General features: G+C 44.8%; 2 protein-coding genes and 1 pseudogene across 2 annotated transcripts in view; 2 read left to right on the top strand and 1 right to left on the bottom strand.

The window, feature by feature from the left end:
• Window positions 1–2,439: 2,439 nt before the first annotated feature.
• LOC101340619 (protein BEX1) lies at window positions 2,440–3,091 on the bottom strand. The gene has a single exon (XM_023725653.1). The coding sequence runs from the start codon at window positions 3,047–3,049 to the stop codon at window positions 2,663–2,665; it is 387 nt and encodes a 128-aa protein (XP_023581421.1). The 5' UTR covers window positions 3,050–3,091; the 3' UTR covers window positions 2,440–2,662.
• Window positions 3,092–10,729: 7,638 nt separating this feature from the next.
• LOC111819274 (nuclear RNA export factor 3-like) lies at window positions 10,730–13,222 on the top strand (annotated as a pseudogene).
• A 153-nt stretch (window positions 13,223–13,375) lies between these two features.
• LOC101341638 (nuclear RNA export factor 3) overlaps window positions 13,376–25,357 on the top strand; it is a 183,183-nt gene continuing 171,201 nt past the window's right edge. The window contains exons 1-3 of the mRNA XM_023725651.1: window positions 13,376–13,459; window positions 13,837–13,947; window positions 15,788–15,864. Of these exons, the coding sequence (XP_023581419.1) occupies window positions 13,376–13,459; window positions 13,837–13,947; window positions 15,788–15,864 (272 nt within the window). The remainder of the gene's footprint in view (window positions 13,460–13,836; window positions 13,948–15,787; window positions 15,865–25,357) is intronic.

Raw genomic sequence — 25,357 nt, 5'->3', positions numbered from 1 at the left:
ACCCATTAATTATTCATACACCTGCTGGTTCATCCTCCTCTCTCAGTCCTAGGTTTCCTTTAACAACACTGTAATATATCTTTTCATTGCAAGTACTTACTCAATCACAAGGGTAATTGGTTATGTGGTGATTTATTTCTGCATCTCTCCAACTTTATCAGCCTGGCAGCCACTTTTTCTAGCAGAGACTTTTTCTTCTAAACAGTAGATTTTTGACAAATCTGATTAAATATAACTGTTTTTGCCAAGACTTTCCCAAAATATGTCAGAGTATCAGATGAATGTTTTTTGGCTACTAAGTTGTGTGTGAGATGCCCCTCCCTCATCCTTACCATACCCTGACTGAACTTTCATTGCACAGACCAGACCAGCTCTTCTCTTAATATTTGCTACACTTTCAGAATCTCTGGCCCCAGGCTGCTGTGTGGGGTATGGGGCTATTTTCTAAACATGTACTTTTCTGTCAGCTTCTCATTAGAAAGCTTTACATGAGGTTATTCTTGTTATTTGCAACTTGATGAGGCCACTAATGTTGCTCAGGCACCTGATTTATTTTGTGTTGGTTGATACAATTGGGGTTAAAAAATTGAGGCCACTGGAAATTTGAACACTGACTGGATATGAACAATTGCCCATTTTTATGTATGATAATAGTACTGTGGTTATGTTTAAAAAGTGTCATTATCATTTAGAGATACATACTGTATTAGTTATCTATTGCTGTGTAACAAATTACCCCAAATTTAACAGCTTAAAAAAACATACATCTATTATCTCACAGATTCTGTGAGTCAGATGTCTGGGAGTGGCTTAGCTGGGTCCTCTACTTCAGGGTCTCTTACAAAGCTGCAATCAAGAAGCTGGCCAGGGCCAGTATCTCATCTGAAGGCTCAACTGGGCAAGGACATGCTTCTAAGCTCACTTATGTTGTTGGCAGGATTCAGTTCCTTGAGGGCTGTTGGACTGAGGGCCTCATTTCATCAAAGGCTGTTAGTTGTATGCCACTCTCAGTTCCTTGCCTTATGGACCTCTGTAACATGGCACTTGTTTCATCAAATCTAGCTAGAGTCTGCTAGCAAGACATGAATCACAATCTTCTGTAATCACAGAAGTGACATCCCATCACTTTCATTGTATTCTATGGGTTAGAAGTTTAAGACCTAGCGATTTTTCCAACACTTAAGAGGAGTAATTACACAAGGGCATGAATATAATATCCAAGGGTAACTTGAAATCTATGTATCTTTTATTTTTTTCAATAAGAATTTTTAAGAGCTTCCATGGCATTTGTAAGTTCACTGAAGAATTCTTTGGCTCTGTTGTTTTTATTTCTTTTTAACATAAGTAATGAACGTTCTTTAAGAAAAATACAGTTGAGTACAAAGAAAAAAAATCACCAAATATCCCACAAGAGATAACCACTATTAACTTTTTAGTGTATGTACTTTCAATTTTACTTTTTATGTAGTAAAGCTAAAGTTATTTTTAATGTCCTCATCCTCTACATTTTAACCATCTCCACTGAATTCAGATATACAACTTTATGTTCTTCTGGTTATTATGATTCCTATTTAAGAATTGAGATCATAATAAATACATGCACACCAGTGGCCCTTTAGGCTTTAATATGCATCAGAATCACCAGGGAAGCTTGCTAAAATTGAAAGTTCTGGAACCTCCTTCAGTAGATCTAGGGTGGGACCAAAGAATCCACATTTTCAAGAGTCCCCTCACACAGGTGGTAGATTAGCATACTGTTAGAAACAGTAGGACATTACTAAATAAATCCAGTGTTCCTTTAGGAATTGCAAATCTCTTCTAGAGAAGTGAAATTATACATCCAAGTTTATTTATACAAGGACTGAACTGAGACAAGTACTCAGAGCCCCTGATTCAGTCATTATTAATTATACTTTTGTTAAGTGCCTTCCTCTTGTCAGGCAGAAAAGTAGCAGCATGCCCAACAGACATTGCAGTCCTGAAGGGAGGAGAAAGGGTGTTGGACTGGTGAGACCTATCTTTGGACACTCTGTGCAATGTTTGAAGGGAAAATCTGAGGATACAGTGTCTTGTATAATAGGCAGGATGGGGACAAAAGGCAGGTAAAGACAGGTTACATATTCATAATTTCATTTCAAACTTCTGTGAAGCACATATAGTTCCCAATTTATAAAGAATTCCTCGTTTTATTCATATGGCTAAGATATTAAAATTTGGTGACAAAGGATTTATTAAGTGACCCTACTGCTTTTATAAGGTCATAAAAAGGTCATTTATTCTCAAACTACAGATAATAAAAAAGGAAACACATCAATCCATCTCTTAGAAATGAGCCCCCGTGTTAATCCTTTGGTATATCTAATTTCAGCATTTTTCTGTTCATATATTAAATATATGAATGTAAGTTTTAAAATAGAAAAGAATACAGACTGCTTTTTTAAACTGCTTTATTAACTTCACAATATATAATGAGCATGTTTCCAGGCAATAGGTAAAACTCCCCTGCTGACAGAAACTTACAGACTGGGTCAAAAACACGACATTCAGTTAGAAGCTGGTAATAGGAGACCCATCAGAAACAAGCAGCATCGAAAGGTTTACAACAAAGGTGCCTTACACACGTAAGTTTAGGAAGCAGGGGTCTACCTATTAACATCAGAATTCATGGCATAAGGCAAAACTCATCGTGATGGTCATGGTGAGGGGGGTCAGTGCTAACTGCCCGCAGACTATGACTCAATTGCTTTCCCCTCAGTTTTTCCATCAGCTGTCTCACCTCCTCCCCAATCCTTTCTACATTCTCTTCTCTCATCCTTGCCTGTGGCTCTCCAAGCCTCTGAATCATGTCCCATCTATACTGCAGGATGGGCTGCCTAACTCGGAGTTGCCTATGGCTTCCTCTAGGCACACAGTATTCACCAGCTTCCAAAGGGAGTGCCAAGGGCTCTGCTTTGTTAGCGTCTTGCTCCTTTTCGTCCTTTTCTTCATTTTCCTGGAGGGCATTTTCCACATTCAGATTTTTTCCTGCTTGTTTCTCTTTGGACTCCATTATTCCTGTGAGACAACCGCGAGAGAAGGAACTGAATGCTTCGTGGACAGATCAGCACCAAGGACAGAGACTCTACTGAGCACTTTTCAAGATTCAGAGCCCTAGATATTCAAAGTTTTTTAAATTTCATTTTTCCCACCTGAAAGGGCTCGCACGCCCTCTACGGGGCTCCCAGTCCTCTCCCCTCCCTCCCCAAGCCCACCATTTTTCCTGCCGCTGCAACACCAGGCCTTTGCAGGTACTAAAATGGAGGACAGGGCGGGGTGGGGGAGATGTAAAAAGGGTCTCAGTCTGGGCTCTGCCCCCCCCACCCCTCCCCCACGGTCCCTCGCACCGACCTGGGCCTATCCTGGCAGTCTCCTCCTCCTCCTCCCGATCCTCACCGCCAAGTGCGCAGCCGTGACCCTCAGACCTGCAGACGGCGGGGGGCGGGGTGAGGGAGGCTGCTGTGGCCAAGCTCGGCGCAGCCCTGCCACCACCTCGGCCCCTCGGCCCCGGGTTCCCCGCCCGCCGCCTCCCGCCCCCCTAGCGGTCCCGTCCCCCGCGGTGTTCGCCGTTTTTCCTTTGGGGACTTGAGGATGATTTCCCAGCGCTCTCTTAGTTGCTCTGCTGCCCTCGCCGGAAGCCCAGCCACTCCTGCGCCCCCCCCACCCCCGGGGGCCACCATTTCTGTTCCCAAGAAGGCCGGGTGTGGGGAAAGCTGGCCGGGACTCGCCGCGCTGTTCCCCAGCGCCCGCCGCAAGCTCAGCGGGCGACTGCGGTTGGCGAGGCGCGCGGGCCCCCGGCCTTACCTGCTGCGGTTTGCCCGGGCCCGATGCCAGTCCGCCGTGCGCCGGGCAGCGGGGAGCTGGTACCCAGACTGGAGTGACGACTGCACCGGAGGCTCCGCCGCTCTGCAGCTCCCGGTCACGTGAGGGCTGCGCGTCACCGCCGAGCTCGCCCTCCCCTTCCCCCTGGGGACCGGCAGTGCAACAGGACCCCCGAACTCCCCACCCCGCCACACACACACGCAGACACCTCCCTCCACCCCTCCTTGCGCGGTGCCGCTGTCACTCATCTCAGTTCTCTCCAATCCCAGGGGCCACAAGTGGCATCACCGCCCTGCGCATGGAGTTTGCGCTTTGGTTACCAAGGAGGTTCTGCGCCCCCGCCCCCCGCCCCAGGCCTTGGCCTTCTCTGCTTTCTCTCCTATTCTCCCTGGCCACGTGTTCCCCCCACACACCATATACACCCTGCACACGCACAGCCACCAATGTCCACTATGTCCCCTGTAGTCACACCCTTCTAGGAAATTTAGAATGAGGGCTGGGGTGGGGAGGGCAAAGAGGAATTGTCGGAAAGGAAGTCAGGGAAGCGCAGTGGGCTGTATATATCTTTCCTAATAATTTCTTTTTTTAAATTAGCATGCCTCAAAAAATTTAAAAAAACTAGAAAAATTTCATTTCTGCTTTTCTTTTTTTTATTTTGCTTTAAGTGAAAGTTTACAGTTTAAGTTAGTTTCTCATACAAATATTTATACACTCATTATGTGACTCTAGTTGCTCTCCCTATAATGTGACAGCACACTTCTTTCCTTCCTGGGTTTCCCATGTCCATTCAACCTGCTCCTGTCCCTTTTTGCCTTCTCGTCTCAGCTCCAGATAGGAGCTGCCAATTTAGTCTCATGTATCTACTTGAGCTAAGAAGCACACTCTTCACGAGTATCATTTTATGTCCCACGGTCCAGTCTAATCTTTGTCTGAAGAGTTGGACTTGGGAATTGTTTTAGTTTTGGGTTGACAAACGCTTCCAGCGTTGTCCCTATTTTTTCTTCCATGATCTTTATCATTTTTGATTTTATATTTAGGTCTTTGATCCATTTGGAGTTAGTTCTTGTGCATGGTGTGAGCTATGGGTCTTGTTTCAGTTTTTTGCAGATGGATATCCAGTTGTGCCAGCACCATTTGTTAAAGAGACTGTCTTTTCCCCATTTAAGGGACTTGGGCCTTTGTCAAATATCAGCTGCTCATAGGTAGATGAATTTACATCTGGATTCTCAATTCAGTTCCATTGGTCTATGTATCTGTTGTTGTACCAGTACCAGGCTATTTTGGCTACTGTGGAGGTATAAGAGATTCTAAAATCAGGTAGTGTGAGACCTCCCACTTTGTTTTTCTTCTTGAGTAATGCTTTACTTATCTGGGGCCTCTTCCTTTTCCACATGAAGTTGGTGATTCGTTTCTCCATCTCATTAAAAAATGCCGTTGGAATTTGGATCGGGATTGCATTGTATCTGTAGATCGCTTTGGGTAGAATTGACATTTTCACAATGTTGAGTCTTCCTATCCATGAGCAAGGTATGTTTTTCTACTTATGCAGGTCTTTTGGTTTCTTGCAGTAGTGTCTTGTAGTTTTCATTGTATAGGTCTTTTACATCTCTGGTTAGATTTATTCCTAAGTATTTGATCTTCTTGGGAGCTATTGTAAATGGTATTAATTTTGTGATTTCCTCTTTGAAGTTCTCTTTGTTGGTGTAGAGGAATCCAACTGATTTTTGTATGTTTATCTTATATCCTGATACTTTGCTGAAATCTTCTATTAGTTCCAGTAGTTTTCTTGTGGATTCTTTGGGGTTTTCTGTGTATAAGATCATATCATCTGCAAATAGAAATACTGTTATTTCTTCCTTACCAGCTTGGATGCCATTTATTTCTTTTTCTAGCCTAATTGCTCTGACTAGGACCTCCAGCACAGTGTTCAATAAGAGTGGTGATAAAGGGCATCCTTGTCTGGTTCCCATTTTCAAGGGGAATGCTTTCAGACTCTCTCCATTTAGGATGATGTTAGCTGTTGGCTTTGTGTAAATGTTCTTAATTATGTTGAGGAATTTCTCTTCTATTCCTATTTTGCTGAGAGTTTTTTTTTTTTTATCATGAATGGGTGTTGGACTTTGTCAAATGCCTTTTCTGCATCAATTGATAAGATCATGTGGTTCTTGTCTTTTGTTTTATTTATGTGATGGATTACATTGATTGTTTTTCTAATGTTGAACCATCCCTGCATACCTGGTATGAATCCCACTTGGTCATGTTGAATTATTTTTTTGATATGTTGTTGAATTCTATTGGCTAGAATTTTGTTGAGGATTTTTGTGTCTATGTTCATGAGGAATATTGGTCTGTAATTTTCTTTTTTTGTGGTGTCTTTACCTGGTTTTGGTATCAGGGTTATGCTGGCTTCATAGAATGAGTTTGGGAGTATTCCATCCTTTTCTATGCTCTGAAATACCTTTAGTAGTAGTGATTTTAACTCTTCTCTGAAAGTTTGGTAGAATTCTCCAGTGAAACCGTCAGAGTCAGGGCTTTTTTGTTGTTGTTGTTGTTGTTGTTGGGAGTTTTTAAATTACCTTTTCAATCTCTTCTTTTGTTATAGGTTTATTTAGTTGTTCTACCTCTGTTTATGTTAATTGAGGTCGGTAGTGTGTTTCTAGAAATTTGTCAGTTTCCTCTAGGTTTTCAAATTTGTTGGAGTAAAATTTTTCATAGTGTTCTGTAATGATTCTTTGAATTTCAGTTGGGTCTGTTGTGCTGTCACCCATCTCATTTCTTATTCGGGTTATTTGCTTCCTCTCCTGTTTTTCTACTGTCGGTTTGGCCAAAGGGTTATTGATTTTGTTGATCTTTTCAGAGAACCAGCTTTTGGTCTTGTTAACTCTTTCAGTTGTTTTTCTGTTGTCTATTTCATTTAATTCTGCTCTAATTTTTATTATTTGCTTTCTTCTGGTGTCTGAGGGCTTCTTTTGCTGCTCTCTTTCTATTTGTTTGAGTTGGAGGATTAATGTTTTGATTTTGGCTCTTTCTTCTTTTTGGATGTGTGCATTTATTGCTATAAATTATCCTCTGAGCACTGCTTTTGCTGTGAAAGGTTCTGGTAAGATGTGTTTTCTTTATCATTTGATTCTGTGAATTTCTTTATTCCATCCTTAATTTTTGGTAACCCAGTAGTTTTTGAGCAAGGGGTTGTTCAGTTTCCATGTGTTTGATTTTTTTTCCTTGCTTTTTCCGTTATTGATTTCCACTTTTATGGCTTTATGGTCAAAAAAGATGCTTTGGATTCTGTTAAGGCTTGCGTTATGGCCTAATATTTGGTCTATTCTGGAGAATGTTCCATGTACATTGGAAAAGAAAGTATACTTGGCTGCTGTTGGGTGGAGTGTTCTGTATATGTCTACAAGATCAAGTTGTTTGATTGTGGCATTTTGATCTTTCGTGTCTTTATTGAGCTTCTTTCTGGATGTTCTGTCCTTCATGGAAAGTGTTGTGTTGATGTCTGCTACTATTATTGTGGAGCTGTCTGTCTCTCTTTTCAATGCTGTTAGAGTTTGTTTTATGTATTTTGGAGCCCTGTCTTTGGGTGCATAAATATTTATTATGGCTATGTCCTCCTGGTATATTGACCCTTTAATCATTATATAGTGTCTTTCTTCATCCTTTATGGTGGATTTTGCTTTAGAATCTATTTTGTCAGAGATTAATATAGCCACTCCTGCTCTTTTTTGATTATTGTTTGCTTGATATATTTTTTCCAGCCTTTGAGTTTTAGTTTGGTTGTGTCTTTAAGTCTAAGTGTGTCTCTTGTAGGAAGAATATAGATGGATCATGTTTTTTTTATCCATTCTTCCACTCTGTCTCTTCACTGGTTCATTTAGTCCATTTACATTCAGCGTGATTATTGATAGGTATGAGTTTAGTGCTGTCATTTTTATGTATTTTTTTTGTGTGTGTTATTGACAGTGTCTTTGTCCCACTTAATTTTCTGTGCTGAGTCATTTTTCTTTATGTATTTTCTTTTCGTCTTTTTCACTGTTGTTGATTTTGTATTTGCTGAGTATGTTTTTCTTGTTTTTTATTTTGATGTGTAGGATTGTTAGTTTCCTTTGTGGTTACCTTAATATTTGCCCCTATTTTTCTAAGTTTAAACCTATATTTTATTTCTTTATATTACCTTGACTTCCTCTCCATATGAAAGTTCTGTGACTGCATTTTTTTTATCTCTCTTTATTTTTTTAATGTTGTCCTCTTTTACATATTGATGTCTGTTTTGCTATTTAGTGTTTTATCTTTGATTTATTTTTGTGACTTCCCTATCTGGATTGATATTTGGTTGATCTGTCCTGTGTTCTAGTCTTGGGTTGTTATCTGATATTATTGATTTTCTAACCAGAGGCCTCCCTTTAGTATTTCTTGTATTTTTGGTTTGGTTTTTACAAATTCCCTAAACTTCTGTTTATCAGGAAATGTCCTAATTTTGCCATCATATTTGAGAGAAAGTTTTGCTGGGTATATAATTCTTGCCTGGAGATCTTTTTTCCTTCCAGGCTTTATATATGTCATCCCATTGCCTTCTTGCCTGCATGGTTTCTGCTGAGTAGTCTGAGCTTAGTCTTATTGACTCTCTTTTGTAGATGACTTTTCGTTTATCCCTAGCTGCTCTTAAAATTCTCTCTTTGTCTTTAGTTTTGGCAAGCTTGATTATAATATGTCTTGGTGACTTTCTTTTGGGATCTACCTTGTGTGAGGTTCGATGAGTATCTTGGATAGATATCTTCTCATCTTTAACGATATAGGGAAGTTTTCTGCCAACAAATCTTCAAGAATTCTCTCTGTATTTTCTGTTATTCCCCCCTCCCAGTTCTGGTACTCCAGTCACTTGTAGGTTATTCCTCTTGATAGAGTCCCACATAATTCTTAGAGTTTCCTCATTTTTTAAAAAATTCTTTCACCTGATTTTTCCTCAAATAAGTTGGTGTCAAGTGCTTTATCTTCAGTCTTACTAATTCTGACCTCCATTGCCTCAGTTTTGCTCTTGTGACTTTCAATTGAATTGTCTAATTCTCAAATTTTATTGTTAATCTTCTGGATTTCTGTTTACTGTCTGTCTATGGATTCTTGCAGCCTGTTAAATTTGTCATTATGCTCTTCTGTAATCTTAATTTTCTGTATTGCTTTGTCTGTGTGTTCCTTGGCTTGTTCCGCATTTTGGCTGATCTCCTTCCTGATATCTTGAAGCGTTCTGTATATTAATCTTTTGTATTCTACCTCAGGTAATTCTAAGAAATTCTCTTCCTCCAGAAGATTTCTTGATTCTTTGTTTTGGGAGCTTGCTGCAGCCATCATGGTCTGCCTCATGTGATTTTACATTGACTGTTGTCTCTGAGCCATCAGTAAGTTATTATATTTATTTATTTATTATTTTGTTTTGTTATACCCAAATACGCTGCTTGTTTGAGCTAGTTTGATTATTGGTGCGTTTAAAGCCCTAACATCTTGTCACCAGGTGGTTAGATATGTTACTAGGTATGTGAGCCCAGGAGTCCATTTACTTTTCTTGTATGGATTCAGCTCATGTGTCCAGGTAGTTGGTCACTAAGTGTGTGGTGCAGGCTCTCACCTACAGTCCTAGATGGGCAGGGATGATTGGAGTAGGCACAGGTATCTGGCTGCATTAGGGGGCCATGTGCTGAGCAAGGCAGGGGACTGACGGCTGCCCCTGAGTGTCTGGGAGGAAAGCATGTCCCTGTTCCCTAGAGTGTGTAGGTGGGTGGGTTTTACATCTGGACTATGGGTATCCAATGCTGTTGGCTGTAAGGACTGAGAGGCGCCACTTATTCTTGGACCCCTGTCACAAGTGGCTAGGTGGCATGGGTGGAGACACCAGTCCTCAGGCCCCTGATGTAGGTAGGTGAGAACCCTGCTTAACGGGCAGAGCGGTGTCAAATGTCACGAACCTGCCACTCCATCATATAGCTGATACAGTTGAATTTAGGTTTCAGGTATATACTCTGTTGTATTGTGCTAGATGGCCTATGCTGTTGAAATGGTCCCACACGTGTATACGCAGGGGTGAAAGGCATTCAAAGTCTGTGGACCCCTTCTGCTTTTGTGTAGGCAAAGGAGCTGTGCCTGTCCTGAATTCCGGGCTTGGGAGCTAGCAGATTATTTTTTTTCTTGTTTGTTATCCCCCTCTCCAAGACTGGGATAATGGCTCAGGGTGTGTGATGAGTCCTACTTCCAGCCCAGGGGATCCAGCAGTTGCTGAAGCCAGCTGGGGACCTGGTGCAGAGTGGGGAAGAGGCAGGTAAATGGGAGAGAGGTTCTTCCCAAAAAGGGTGTTTTTTGATCCATGCGATGGATTAGATGCATGTACTTATCTTTTGCCAATTGAGCGTCGCTTTCTCTGGTTCTGGAGGGTTGAGCTGACTCTCCACTGCTGCTTGTCTCTCCCGATGTGGAAAATGCGTCCTGAGCACCACTGCTTGCCTCACTGTGCACGCCATCCCATCCAGCCTATAAGGTGCCAGTTCCCGCTGGGTCAGGTCTGGCAACACCTTGCTGCTTCCAAACTATGTCTCCCTCCCCCTGCCACTCAGTCTGATTCCTCAACTTTACCTTTGATCTTCAGGGCTCCTAAATTGTCATATATAATCGATTCACTTGTTTTTTTGGGTCTTCGTTGTAAGAGGGACCACAGGAAGCGTCTGACTACTCCGCCATCTTGTCCCTGCTCTTGAAAAAATTTCATTTCTGAAAAGAAATGCTTCAACTTGAGGAAGCAGAAAATCTCATTGTTTATGTTCACCTGTACTATGAAGAAAATATTTTCTCTGGGTTCCAAACATGATCACTTTGGAAACATACTAGCATGTTTCAGATATGTATGAAAAAAGGTAATCTCTCTGAAACAACCAGTATTTTAAAAATGATACGTGAAGTAAATATTTAGAGAGAATTCCAGTTTTAGATGTTGGCCATTTTATGTAAATGATCCACTTTTTTTTCCTTCTGGGAGAAATTTCAAGTTTTTTAAATAAACACTTTTATATTATTATAAACCACATTAATCAAATATGGAAAAGCGTTTGCTGACTGCTGAAGTCACCTGCTGAAATTTAATGACTATTACTATTGATGTTTTGAAGATCTAAGCAAAGGAAGAGCTGTGATGCCAAGGCAGGTTGAGGGCTGCAGAGATGGTCTGATTCTCTCTGCCCTGTCAAGAGGTGGGGAAGGTGCTGCTCCCCCACACCTCCCATATTTCAGAGCATCTCATTCCCTCCTTCAGGCACCTGACTCTGTTGCTTACTCCAAAAATATACGTGGACAGATGACTGAGCTGGTGATCTTAGTAGATGCCATTGAATTATTCCCTCACTTCATTCCCAGATTCCCACCTAGTGACTCACCTTTCAGCCTAGATGGGAGCTCTGTTCCTATACTGGAAACCAGAACAGGGTCCCTTCTACACTGCTGTGGTGGAGGATTCCAAGAAGCCTGGTGAAGAAGTCCTGCCTGCTTTCTGCCCTTATTCACAGTGCCCAATGGAAGTCTCCCTGGACCTTTTCTACTATCTTGCACCTCACCCCTGACCTTCTCACATCCGTGGCACATAGGAAGAGCTTAGTCTTGCTGATGGGTCACTGTCTGACAGTCCAAAATCACCCTGGTGCCCCCTCACTTATATCCCATCATTTATGCTAGGAACCTCTGTGAAGAGCATCCTGAGTAATCTTAGCATAGGTGTTGTCAGCTCAGAAGTCTGTGGGAGCTCTTAAAATGTATTGAAAATTATCTGCATGTGTGTGGGGAGCAGTGGTATATTTTCATGTTTGTGAGGAGAGGGGTCATATTTCTTATCCTCTGACCTCCAAGAGATATATATGTATGTATATATAAATCCAGGTACATTGCCATCAAGTAGATTCCTACTCATAATGACCCTGTAGGACAGAGTAGAACTGCCCCATAGGATTTCCATTGGAGGAGAGCGGGCATGATGGGACCTCCAGGAGCTGGTTCAAGGTCACAGTGAGTGTCCTGGCAAAATTCACTAATATGCAGGAGACACAGGTTGGGTGGAGCTGTGCCGATCTCCTGGAGACACTAGGTACTTTGCTGGGGCACAGGGAGTTGGTAATTTCTCCTTTTTCTTACTAGGTGTAAACAGCCTCCATTGGTCTTAAGGTAGGCTGGGAGAAGTAATAAAAAGAGAACAGGCTGAAGGCGGGGAGAATGGAAGTTTGTCTAAAGGCAAAGGTGGGAACTGCTCACAAGGAGATGGAGCAACTCCCCACCGCATGGCTCAGTTTGGCTCAAACTTAGGGGTTGGAGGAGGGGACAGGGATGTGGTCGAGTCTCTGGAGTCCTTGTCAGAGGGGCAGGCTGGATCTGCATTAAGTAGAATCTCCTGGAACCTTATAAAGGGAAGATCATGTTAAAGATCCTAAGTTGATTATTTGGAGGAAGATGTTTGAATGGAAAGAAAGGGTATTTAGCAAACCCACGTTTGGTACAAAAGTTAGAAATAATGGACACTGACCTATGTTTAGAAATTATTTTTAAGCTTGGTAAAAGATCTGAAAGGAACACATGGTTGGCACTCTCTTTAAGCTTTATTTCCATCATGTCAATCTCCTCTCCCATTCTTTCCTTTGATCCTAGTTTCCATTTGATATAAAATAGGATGAGAAGTTGCTGCTGAATTTGATCCAGAGCCAATGTAGTGTCCCCTTCAACCTGATCAAGGTAAGAGAGGACAGGGAGGCAGCTGAGTAGGCCCAGGGCGGGTGGAGGGGCCAGGCTGAGTAGGAACTCTGGCCTCATATTGTATTTCTCTTGCCCTTCCACCTGAAGTTTCACTATGAGAAAATGCAGGTCCAGTTCTTTGGCGAGAATGCCAGCATTGCCTTCGAGTTGAAGAACGTCCGCAACAAGATTTGGGATGAAGAAAACGATAGTGTGTGTGTCAGGACATGGTCAAGGCTAGCTAGGGGCAGGAGGGCGGGCTGGTGGATGGGTTTTGCTTGATCTTGGGTTTCAGAGTTCCTGGTACTTACCCAAACTCTCTTATCTATCTTCTCTGCAGATATCTATCTTTGTCAGCCCCGCTACTGTACCCAACTCTGTGCAGATGGAGCTAAAGTCAACAAAAGAGAAACTCATAAAGGTAATGCAGACTCAAGACATGTGCACCCACACCCAGACCCACCGCTTTTTCCCTCACCAATTTCCACCTCCACCACCTTGATTTCAGAGCCACTGCCCTCCGTCTCTGTCTCTGCAGAAGACCAAGAACAAAGGATATGAATTCCCCCAACAAGTTTTGACCTCCAGAGACTCCATTCAGACCCAGGTATGACTGACAGCAGTAATTCTAGGGCAGGTGCAGGCAGAGGACCCTTTCTGGGAGGGAGTGTTAGAGGACAACTTCGGGAGGTGTTGGTGCTGGGGCTGGTCCAGCCGGGTCCCTCTCATCCTTCTGATTCCCTCCTCTTGGCTTCCTGAAGATACGATGACCCATGATATTGAAATGGGGTCAAATCTTAGAAACTGCATGGCTGCCTCCCTGCATATCCATGAAGAGAACATGCCAAAGGTGAGGCCTTAGACCCAGTGCTGAGGGGGAGGGTGGGACAGTTGGGATAGAGGGCACATTTGTCCCAGATATCAACTTTTGGACCTTCAGTGTAGTTCTTCCCTCATCACAGCTTTTGTCCTTCAACTCGAGCAACAACACACCCTACCAGCTGGTTGGCCTGCCCGACACCATGTGGAGGCCCCCATCATTAAGAGCCTGAACCTCTCCAAAAATGAGTTGAGAAGTCATAGCCAGAGTGATTTGCACTGAAGGTGGTCAGGCTCATTAGGGTGATGAAAAGAGGTAAGCAAGGTGATTTGTGGGGGAGGGTTGTTCTGAGGTGCAGGGCCTTACTGGCTGTCTCCCTGACTCATGTTTCCTTGTCATAATTACAGATGAAGTCTGAAGGGGAGTTGGACAAGGTGAAGGGGCTGGAGCCAGAAGAGATGTGTGAGGACAGAAACCCTCTGTGCACCAACCTCCCAGATAAGTCCACCAACATAAAGGTCAGTTGTGCCCTCTGTTGCCCCCTGGCAGCCTGAGCTGCCCCTGACAGTGCCCGTCTGCAGGAGGCTGCAGTCCCGGTCCTCTGGGAGGACCATGTGCCCTGCCCTCTCCTCTCTGTCTCTCACCTGTGCTTAGAGGTCTCCCTGCCTTCCTCTGGTCTGCTCACTGCTCCCCAGGGGCTGGGGCCTGTTTCCCGCATCTGTGCACCCAGCCAACTCTGGCATAGCCTCCTCGAATGTGCTTCAGGAAGCAGGGCTCCCCCTTCCTCCCAAGGACCAGGGGTGTCCAGACTGTGCTCTGCTCCCCCACTGGCGCTGCCTTGAGCCAGATCCTGGTGCCTGGGACTGTGAAGGTTTCTCCTGACCAGGGCCTCCTGCTGAGACAGGCCTTCCTGCCTGAGCTGAGATGGGACTTCCCTCCCAGTCCTGTGATGGGCCCTCTCCTTCTTGCTCCGAAAGGGTCCCCTGACCGGCATTGGTGCTTTCCTGCCCCATGCTGTGGGTCAAGTCCCAGGGGCAGCTGTATCATGACATCTGTTCCTCTGGCCCAGTGAAGGAGCTGGGCCCTCCTGGGGGAGAAACCTGGGTTCCCTGAGTCGGAAGCAGGTTACCTGAACCTTTACTCCTTGAGAAGGCCTCCTGCCCCACTGGCTGCTCTGTTTCCCATGCCCAGCTCATATGGCATCGCACAGGTGACGAAGGCCAATGGGCCCCACCCCAACAAGTACCAGTTTTCCATTCCTACCTAAGCCCCAGGGCCAGCCAGGGGCAGATGAAGGACAGGGCAGCAGCAGGGGAGCCATTTCCCCTTTCTTCCCTCCTTTCTCCCTAATAACCACCACCCACATAAACTTCTTCCGCTAGCCTTTCCTTGGCTTTCTCTTTCTCTTTAGTCTCCACTCCCCTCTGTATCCCCTCCCTACCTGCACTCCCTTTCTGCCCTTATCCCCTCCCTGCCTCCTGAGTCTGCCTCACTCATCTTCCTCCCTGGCATCTGGAGCCATCCCTGGGATTGTCCTGGTCTTGTCCAGGGCCAGGCCTGGGAGAGTACTGGGAACCTGGTGAGGGAGCAGAGCCCTGGGACCCACCCCATTCCCTCCTCCCTCCAGAGCCTTCCCTGGGGACTTGGAGGGAGGTAAGTGAGGCAAGGAGGGGAAGGAATCCCTGGAGCCTGGGCTCCACATGTTACTTCTGTGTCACTGGAGAAGGGGGTGAGGGCCTTCCTGTGGGAGCTTCCCAGGAGGAAGGAGAGGGGGAGAGAGGTATTGAGAGAGCGCCCACTAGGTCTCTCTCTGGGTGAGTCCATGGGGGAGGTGCCCAAAGTCCTGGAGGGGTGGTGGCACTGGAGTACAGGTGGGACACAACTGGCTGTGTTCCTGCGTAGGAGTGCTTGGTTCCATGAGGCTGGCCAGCTCTGTCGTTACTCGCTTTTCTGTTCTGTCTTGATAATTGACAGCTCCATCCTGGAATTGTTCCCCAAGTTATTATGCCTGGTAAGTGTCTTCCTTTATCCCTGACTCCTCTCGCTGGTACAAACAGCGCTCGCAACCTCCCCTGAATCCCTTAGATCTTGCCCAGGTTAGATTTTAGGATCCAGCCCCTAATCCTCATGGGGGAACAGACCCATGAGGGACTCTGACAGAGGCTACAGACCTTCTCCACAGCTCTCCACCAGCTTCTGGGATCCCCTGGTGAAGACCCCATGATAGTCTTGCTCATGAAATTTCCAAGGCCCTTTTACTCTGACCTCTGACCCTCCCTCTCACCTGGGTCCGTCCTCCTTGACCATTCAGTTACACCCCCCTGGTCTGCACTGCTGGCATCCTCTTCCCTCCCCCAGGAGGACCATGAGGCACCCCTACCCATTATCTTTGGCATTGAAGCCTACAAGAAGTTACCAGTCTGCAAGGTGAGGAGGTGGGATCACAGGGCTTGGGGTAGTGGGTGAGGAGGGGATAATAGCATAATGTTTTTGAGGTTTATCTGTTCTATAGCATCTATCAGTACTTCATTCCTTTTTATGGCTGGTAATATTCCATGGTATGGTATACACCACATTTTGTTTAACCATTCATCCATTGATGGACATTTGGGTTGTTTCCACATTTTTGCTATCATGAATAATACTGGGAAAAACAATGGTGTACAAGTTTTATGTGTACATGTGTTTTCATTTCTCCTAGATAAATATCTAAGAGTGGAATTGCTGTGTGATATTGCAACTTCACATTTAACCATTTGAGGAACTGCCCAACAGCTTCCCAAAGGGGCTGCACTATTTCACATGCTTTTGGGTTCTAATTACTCCACATCCTTGCCAACACTTGTTATTATCTGTCGTTTTGATTAGAGCCATCCTAGTGACTGTAAACTGGTATCTCATTGTGATTTTATCGTGGCAGTTCCCTGCAGTAGTATCATTTGCTTTCCCTGATAGCTAATGATACTGCGGCTCTGTTTGTGTGCTTATTGTCCATTTCTACATCTTTGGAGAAATGTCTGTTCACATCATTTGTTCATTTTTAAAATTGGATTATTCATTTTTTTAATTGAATATTAAGGGCTGTTTTTATATACTGATACAAGTCCCTTATCAGATAGATGATTTACAGGCATTTTTTTCCCATTGTGTTGGTTGAAATTTCACATCCTTAATGGTGTATTTAATACATATATATATATATATAAATATATGTGTGTGTCATATACACAAATATACCAGAATATATACTGGAGACAAATATACCAAAATGTCTACTAACAGTGAGGCCCAACTTAGAGAAAGCCCCTTTTTGCAAAAAATGAGTGATTTCAGCCAGGTAAAAGAAGAACCTGACCATAAGCATGCAGTCAGGTGTTCAGCATGATCAGTCTTTGTCAGCTAGGGCAGAAGTACCACAGAGGGTTTTAGCTTTAAGACCTAGAGCCAGGCCTCTTAGGAGAATCCAAATACAACCTTGCCTTCCATTCTGGGCATTGAATTGGGGTCTCTCTGTGCAGAGGCGTGTAAGGACGAGTGGTGTCAGTGATTTCCAGAACATTCCTCCCTGTCACATATTGGTGGAGGTGATGGGTTAGAACCTCAGCAGATGAATCTCATTGCTGCCATAAGATGAAAGCCAGATGCTGTGATGTAGTGCGCCTGAGCGAAGCTGAAAGTGGGCACAGGTGGACTGCGGTCACTATCCTGCTGGCCTCCTAGCCAAGCACTCAGGACTTACTCTCTCCGTCTGCCCATCAGTGTGTCAGTGTGTCTGTGCCCAAGGCCCTACGACTAGGAGAAGAGGTGGTATATAAAGAGAACCTCCATGCCACTTCAAGGGTGATGGTTCAGGCACAGAGAGCTTGGGGAAGACCAAATAGGAGGGGTCACCCTTCTAGAGATAAGACGGACACAAAACCAGGCCAGGAATCTCCCGTTATGACTTAGCAAAGGTCTAAAGGAGAGCGAGTTTGAAACTCCTCATTCCTGCCCTTGAGCATCAGGAAGAATCAAACCATCTCATCCTTCACTCCCACACATTAGCTGCATGACCCTGGGCAAGTTTCTTCGTGTCTCTGTGCCTTGGCTGTTGAGTTGAAAATGCAACATTTGATACAGTTTCTACAGAATGATCCTCCCTAGAATTAGAGAAATATATAAGGATGAAAAAAGACTGATAATTCTCTATTCTATATGCCATATGCATTTATTTAATAAACATTTAATGGAGTATCTATTATGTGCCAAGACCTGCAAGCATGTCTTCATCTCAGAACTTTCTCCTGGGTTTCAGACACATATATTCAACTACCCACCGGAAATGTGTATCTAGAGCAGTGGTTCTCAAATGGGGGAGATTTTGCACGCCACCTCAAGGGGACAATTGCAATGTCTGGAGACATTTTTAGTTGTCACAACTAGGAATGCTACTGGTATGTAGTGGGTAGAGGCTAGGGATGCTCGTAAATATGTTGCAATGCATTGGACAGCCCCCTACAACAAAGAGCTGTCTGGCCCAAAACGTCAATAGTGCCAAAGTTGAGAAATCCTTTTCTAGAGGAAGGTAAATGTTATAACACAGTTATTACCTGTGTGCACAGATTCAAGGTAGAACCCGATTTTGGAGTCTGACAACCTTGAGTTAGAATCACCATGCTGCCTTTTTCCAGGTATGCATCCTTGGAAAATGTATTTGACCTCTATGGCCTTAGTAGAGCATGCCTGGGGGAAGGAATGAATTATAACAGGGAATCCTGATACCTAGCTTAGAGAACAGTCCCAAGGTTAGTTTCCTTCCCTCCCCACTTCCTAGCTTCTGCTTTGGAGATGACTTTTATATAACCTACATGGTCCTAAACAGTGTAACTCTGCCCTAAAGAGCTTCTGGAAATGTAACAACAGGAAGGATAATAAACTCACATTGTGTATAACAGTCAGTGCTACTTCTGTGTGGCAGAGTTGTCTATTGCAGATGGGACAGGGGAAAAGTTATCACCCCATTTCCATAGAGTCAGTATGTCTTAGTTAGCCTTTCGGGGCCCCTCTTGGAGAGTTAACATCAGGTGTGACTGTGAAGTGGGTGTCTGGGTTGTTCTTGTGGCTGCCAGAGAAGCACAAAGCATGATGATGGGTCTTCTGGCGAGGACAATGGAGAGAAAGGAAGGAGATGTTGAACCTAGTGCCTGACCCACTACCTTTCTTCTATGTGATACTGGGTAAAACGCGTACCTGCTTGTGACTACTGACTCAATTTTAGGACCTGTGATTTGAGTTGATCTTCTAGCAGGTCAGTTTTGGGTATAAGTCATTTATCTTCCCTCTATTGAAGCACTCCTGTCATCATTTAAATGCTTATATTCTTATGGAGCCCTGGTGGCGTAGTGGTTAAGTGTTTGGCTGCTAACGAAAAGGTCAGCAGTTCAAATCGACCAGCTGCTCCTTGGAAACCCGATGGGGCAGTTGTACTCTGCCCTATAGGGTCACTATGAGTCGGACGTGACTTGATGGCAATGGGTTTGGTTTTTTCCCCCATTTACTTTCGTCCTGATTTTCTACCCCTTTTTGCCTTCTCATCTTCGCTTTTGGGAAAATATCACCCCTTTGGTGGGGTGCCTCTGAGAGCATCTGGGTGATGAGATCAGACCTGGGCAACTGTGTGCACAGTGAAGTAGAGAGAGGATGACCGAGAAGGGGGTGGGGAGTAGATGTGGGGAGTCATTACAATAACCATCCAGATATGAAATAAGGGGGTGGGGCTTACATTGCTGTCCCTTTCTGAGTGGCACTTGAAACATAGCGGACACATCACTAACCAAATAATCACGAGGTTTTTGCCTCTGTTATCCCAGCGCCTAGCACAACCTCTGATACTTAACAATACCCTGGAGAGGATTGAATGCCAGTGCCCAGGGTGATCAGATCATTTGCAGCAAGAGAGGCTTCAGGACACAACAGGTGAACGTATGAGTAATTCCAGGTTTAGCTCAGGAGCAGTTTACTAGGCTGTTCCTTTGATTTACTTAACCATCTCCTAACTCACATACCCTGATCTGAATATGGGGTTAATAACAGTTAACTTGAATACCTGTTAGGATTAAAGACGATAACATGTATAGTGCCTCTTGCTCATAGATGTTTTGTAAATGTTCATTTGCTTCCCTCTGGATCATCTTTCCAGAGAGGGCCACACTTGTGCTTCTGCCTGTGCCCTCACACCACCTCAGGGACCAGCTGATCCATCTGACTCCACAGCTAGGCCTCTTGGCCCAAGGGACAGGATTTCATCTCCACCATCATCTTCCTCAACAAGGGGGTTGTTGAGTGAATACTGTGGAAGTATGAAACTATCGTCTTCACAAAACAGGAAGTTCCTGGGTATGCTGTGGGGAGGGCAAGTGATGGAGCTTGAGTCTCTTTGAGCCTGAGCATGATCATCTGTAAAATAAGGCTCGTGACCCCTTCCACCCAGTGCTGTCTGGGGGTTAAGTAAGAAAAGCTGAGAAGTGCAAATGGCACATAGTAGGCCTTCAACAGATGTCAGTCCTGGTCCACCTACCTTCTCCCTCCCAGAGAGGAGAAGACTTTCATCTAAACCAAACAGCATGACTGCCACAGAGATCGTCTGCAAAGGTAGCAGCAAGAGGCGAAATATGTCCCCATAACCTATGAGCTTTGGTGTCAGCTCTGAGTTGTGGGATGCATTACTTGTGGGAGGTGGGGAAAGGGAAGAAAATCACTACAGCATTTTCTGCTAATGCATATGCTTCGCTGTCCTCTTAGTTTACCATCTAGTTTGATGCCGAAGCAGCAGTTTCCCATTAAATCTTAGGTAGAAGAGACAGAACAGAGTGGATGCTGGATAGAAGACTGGAATTCCTGACTAGAGAACCTTGGGTGGGTCACTTCCCTTGTGCTGGCCTCAGCCATAACACAATGATGCCGTATAACAGTGGCCTGGGCTTTGGGTCGGAAAACTCAGTCTAAACCTGAACATCATCAGTTGAAGGTTACATGACATTTTTTCGGGGGTCTGAAGCTCCATGTCTTAGGCAGAATTCTAAGATGAGCTCCCATGATCCTAGCCCTTATAGACCCCTTCCCCTGTGAGTGTGGGTGGAACCCGTGGCTATGATGATATTATCACTTCCCTAATTATGTTACACTATATGGCAAAGCAGAGATTAACCAGTTGGGCCTGACCTAATCAGGTGAGCCCTTTAAAAGCAGAGAGAGGTCTCTGGCTGTTCACAGGAGGGGAAGTCAGAGATTCAAAGCACAAGAAAGATTCAACGTACCTTTGCTGACTTGAAGATGGAAGTGTCTACGTGGCAAGGAATAGGAGCAGCCTCTAGGAGACGAAAGCATTCACCAGCTGACGGGACCGCAGTCCTACAGCCACAAGGAAATGAATTCTGCCAACAAGAATGATCTTGGTAGTCGATTTTTCCCTGGCGCCTCCAGACGGGAATGCAGCCCAGCTGACACCAACACCTTGATTGCAGCCTTGTGAACCCTTGAGCAGAGAACACAGCCATGTTGTGCCTAACTTCTGACCCAAGGACTGTGAGCTAAAAATACATGTGGCTTTCAGGTGTTAAGTTTGTGGTTACACTCCAAGAGTAAATGAATACGCTTTATTTAGATAAAATCCATATTCAGCATATATACAATGTGTCTGTGTCTGTGTGGTGCATGCGCTTGCACGCGCAGACCATGTATAGATAAAAATGGGAGGAAATATACCACTCTGGAAGCAGTTTTTACCCTGTATGGTGGGATTAAAGGCTATGAATATACTCATACTGGTATTTGCATTTTCTACATTTTCTAAATGGACAATGGATTACTTGTTCATCAGGGATAAAGTCCACTGGAGCTTTATTCTTGCAAAATATGTTTTATTTTGGACTTTTAAAAAGGTATCAAAACCAAAACCCAACCCATTGCCATTGAGTCAATTCCAACTCACAGCAATCCTGTAGGACAGAGTAGAACTTCCCTGTGGGGTTTCTAAGGTCCCACTGGTGGATTCAAACTGGCAACCTTTTGGTTAACAGCCATAGCTCTTAACCACTAAACCACCAGGGTTCCTAAAAAGGTATAGTAAGTACTATAGTAGGCAAACATGTACACACAACCAGGGTCATGAATTAAAACACTACAGAGTGGATGCCCCTGTGTAACCTCTGACTACCTCACCCCCAGATGGAACCACTGTCCAGAATTCGTTGTTTACCACTCCCATGCTTTGCTCCATGTATTACTGCCCGTGAATACATCCCTAAACAAAACACATAGTCTCTTTGCATATTTTAGCTCTAAGTATGCAAGTAATATCTTTATATATTACTTATTGAAACTTTTCTTTCCTCTGAAAATAGTGCTCCTGAGATTTACTGAATCAGTGACTTTGTGACTGTCCGGCTCTTATTAGTCATGCTGCTCTAGACTCCATACCTAAGAGTGCTACAGCTGACTGTGGCTTCACTTTCTTCTCTAAGAGATGTTGTCAAATGGCTCTCAAACAGGGTGTACCAATTTGTACTCCCCCAGCAGTGTATGGTGTTCTCACGGCCCCACATTTCCCATTTAAATGGGATGCAGTATACTCACACGCTCACTCACCAGGCTTCCTTCTCACACCCTAATATTATGTCAGGGCATTTTCTGAGGCATAAAGTGAGACCCTTAGCTGCGCAATTAGGCAAATATTTGTATGGTTCAGTTGACTGGGTTTCTGCCTACTAAATGACTCTACTATTCTAGGCCTGCCTCTCTCAAATAACTCTGACATTCCTTACATGGCATTTGTAGGTGTTCCTAGACCATTCAGTCACGTGATTGTAGACAGTCTCTTAGGTTTCTGCCACAGATGGGTCACTGCTTTGCATGGTGTGTGATTTTTACATGCTCACCCTCAGAGAGCTAGCTTATCTCCAGGAACCCTGGGACACCTTACTGAGCTCGTCTGCTAACCGAAAGGTTGGCAGTTGGAATCCACCAGCTGCTCCTGGGAAACCCTATGGGGCAGTTCTACTCTGTCCTATAGCGTCGCTATGAGTCGGAATCGACTTGATGGCAAAAGGTTTGGTTTTGGTCTCTTTACGAAGCAAACAAGATTTCTGACAACAGGAACATGCTTTCTTCCACCACACTGGGTCGACTTCCGCCGATCGCCTGGGTCCCTGTCTAGTTGCTCTAATTAGAACGCTCTGTCAGGTGGGGGTCTGAAGGGCACACGTGTTCTGCTTTCAGCGAAAGATGGAGGAGGGGAGGCTGAGCAGAGGCGTTTCCGGTGTCCAGAGCAGCCAGTGCTTCCCGCTTGCCGAAGAAACCGACTTGAAGATGGCGACCGTGAGGACTTTTCAATAGAGACGCACAGGACCGGTAGGAGTAGGTTCCCGCCATCAGGTGTTTGGGACTCAGCGGAGTGGGTGGGTGCTTCGCCCTGGGTGTGGGGAGACAAGGAGTCCCAGAGCCATGTTGCCTGTTTCCCGCCTTGGGACTCGGTGCCCCGCTGTCTCGTCAGGGAGAGAGACAGGCCGTCGTGGTCCCGCCAGGCCCGAGTGAGCGTGGTGTGGTGTCCTGCCCCAGCGGTGGCCTGGAGGTGCCTTCCATCCACGGGAGCGGGCGATGAGAGAGGGTCTTGGGTGGAGAGAGAGAGGGGAGGAGAGCATGTGTGCGTGTATGTGCATCTCTGCAGCTGGTGAGAGAGCCTGTGTGTGTGTTTCTCTGCAGCTGGAGAGAGACAAGGAGAGAGAGCGTGTGGATGTACGTGTGTGTGTGTCCCTGCAGCATAGAGTTCTAGCCCATATTAGGAATCAAGTCAGGCTTGTTTGTTTTTCCTGGGTTTACGTGGCCAGCGTAGATACCATGGGGGCTGGATGACTGCTGTGAGATTCGGTGAGGACTGAGCCTCCATTTATGATTCTTGCCTGAACCACTTATTACTATGACAATTGTCAGGTGTTGCTTTTCTAATTCATTCTAGATTTACTAATTAGCATTCCACTCTAGACTACAGCTTTCTCTTCTCTGTTATCAATCCATATACCTATCTATTCATGTATGTACTTACTTACGTCAGTAAGGCTCATAGATTCCTGTTTTACTCATAGTTTTACCATCTATTACTATAATTATTTTAGTGTTCATTTTGTCTCCAAAGTGGCCAGTGGAAGCTCCTTCAAGTTGGTTTCTGTGTCCATTTGACACCTCCCTAGAGTTCTTTGAGGACGTTCTTTGCTCTCTGAACCTATTTCCCCATCTATAAGGGAAGTAATGAGACCTGCCCCAGAGCATTGCTTTGAGGATTTGAAGAGAAAAAGTCTGAAAATAAAACTCCACTGTGTATGGCATCTGTAGGCCTCAGCAAATGTTGGTTTCCCATTCCACGTTTGCCTCCTTGGTTCTGTGAACGCCATGCTTCTGACGTTAGCATAATAGCAGGGCTAGCAGAGAGCATAGGTGGAAATGTACCAGCAAGCAGGGGTAAACCCACATTTCACTGTGTGTGAGCTTCAGTGTCACTGCTGTGTGCTGGAGGGGGTTGTCTGATGGAGCCGGGGAATAGGAAGAGCCTCCTGCACAGCTTCCAGTTCACTGAGTGGGGACAGGCCAAGAGAGTCATCACCTCTTCCCCATCTGTTTCATGTGCTTCCCCTCCTCTTACTTTTCTCTCTCTTTCATGGGCTTTCTCATCCTCTTCCTCTCCCTCCTAGTGTAACGTCAGTGAAGGGGGTGGACTCTGAGCTCAGAAACAGGAGCTGACAGAGAAGAACCAAGTGTGATGCTGAGTCTGCTAGACAGTTACTGGAGCAAGAGTGAAGAGATCAGGGTCCCATCACTGGGACACTTTAGGTTAAGTCACTACCCTTCCACCAGCCTCTTCTGTACAATGTGACAATAATACCCTGTCCTCCCAACCACTCAGGAGTATTGTGGAGTTTAGCATGATCCCATGTAGGGAAGCCATCTGTGGTCTTAAGTGGGAATGAAGGACCAGTGTACTTTTGAGTAATTATATTAACAGAAACACTCCAGATATCGTAGAACTCTGCATGATAGGTATTGAATTAATGGTACACACATGTTGGCTGTTTAGGTTATGACTTTTCCAAATGTGGTCCATGGCCCACTTCATCACAATCGTCAGGGGTGCTTGTTAAGATTACAGCTTTGTGGGCCTACCCTAGCTCTGCTGAATCAAAAACCGGAAGGTGAGTGGGAGGTGTCTACATGTTGAACGGTTTCTCTAGTTGGTTCTGGTACTCTTCCAAGTTTGAAAAACGCTACTGTAGATTAGCTGCAAGGTCTTCTTAAATGTTTGAATCCATTGATATCTAATATCGTTGTCAATTGTTCCTGCCACTCAGCTTTAAATATCTCTGCCCCCATGTGTCAGATTGGTAACACTTCCCTCATTTAAGTAATACTTCCAAAAAAAAGCCAAACCCATTGCCATGGAGTCAATTCCGACTCATCGAGAGAGCTGCCCATAGAGTTTCCAAGGAATGCCTGGTGGATTCGAACTGCCTGCCTTTTGGTTAGCAGCCATAGCTCTTAACCACTAGTCCACCAGGGTTTCCAAGTAATACTTACTCAGTGCTTTATAGGTGAGGCACTGACGTAGGCACTGGGGACATAGTACAGTGAACAAATCAGGCAGGATCGCTGGAGCTTCCATCCTAGGCTGGGAAACCATAAGCAAGTAAAGTAATCCTTAAGCAGGGTATGAGTGCTCTGAAGAAAATGAACACATAAACAGTAGAAAATGACAAGGGCGGGTGCTATTATCGATGAGGTTGTCAGTGAAGACCTCTCAGGAAGGGACACTTGAGCTGAGTCCTGAGTGACAAGAAGAAGCCAGGCATGGGAAGGCCTTCTTGTCAGTGGCCCTGAGATGTGAGAGCCCCAGTTGTCCAGGAG

The sequence above is a fragment of the Trichechus manatus genome, unplaced genomic scaffold (genome assembly GCF_000243295.1).
Source record: "Trichechus manatus latirostris isolate Lorelei unplaced genomic scaffold, TriManLat1.0 scaffold00341, whole genome shotgun sequence".
In the NCBI taxonomy this organism is placed as follows: Eukaryota; Metazoa; Chordata; class Mammalia; order Sirenia; family Trichechidae; genus Trichechus; species Trichechus manatus.
This window is presented reverse-complemented; position numbering and strand designations above follow the sequence as displayed.

What these genes read in the sequence shown, in the direction of transcription:
- LOC101340619 (XM_023725653.1), bottom strand. Translation starts at nt 3,049, where the DNA reads ATGGAGTCCAAAGAGAAACAAGCAGGAAAAAATCTGAATGTGGAAAAT.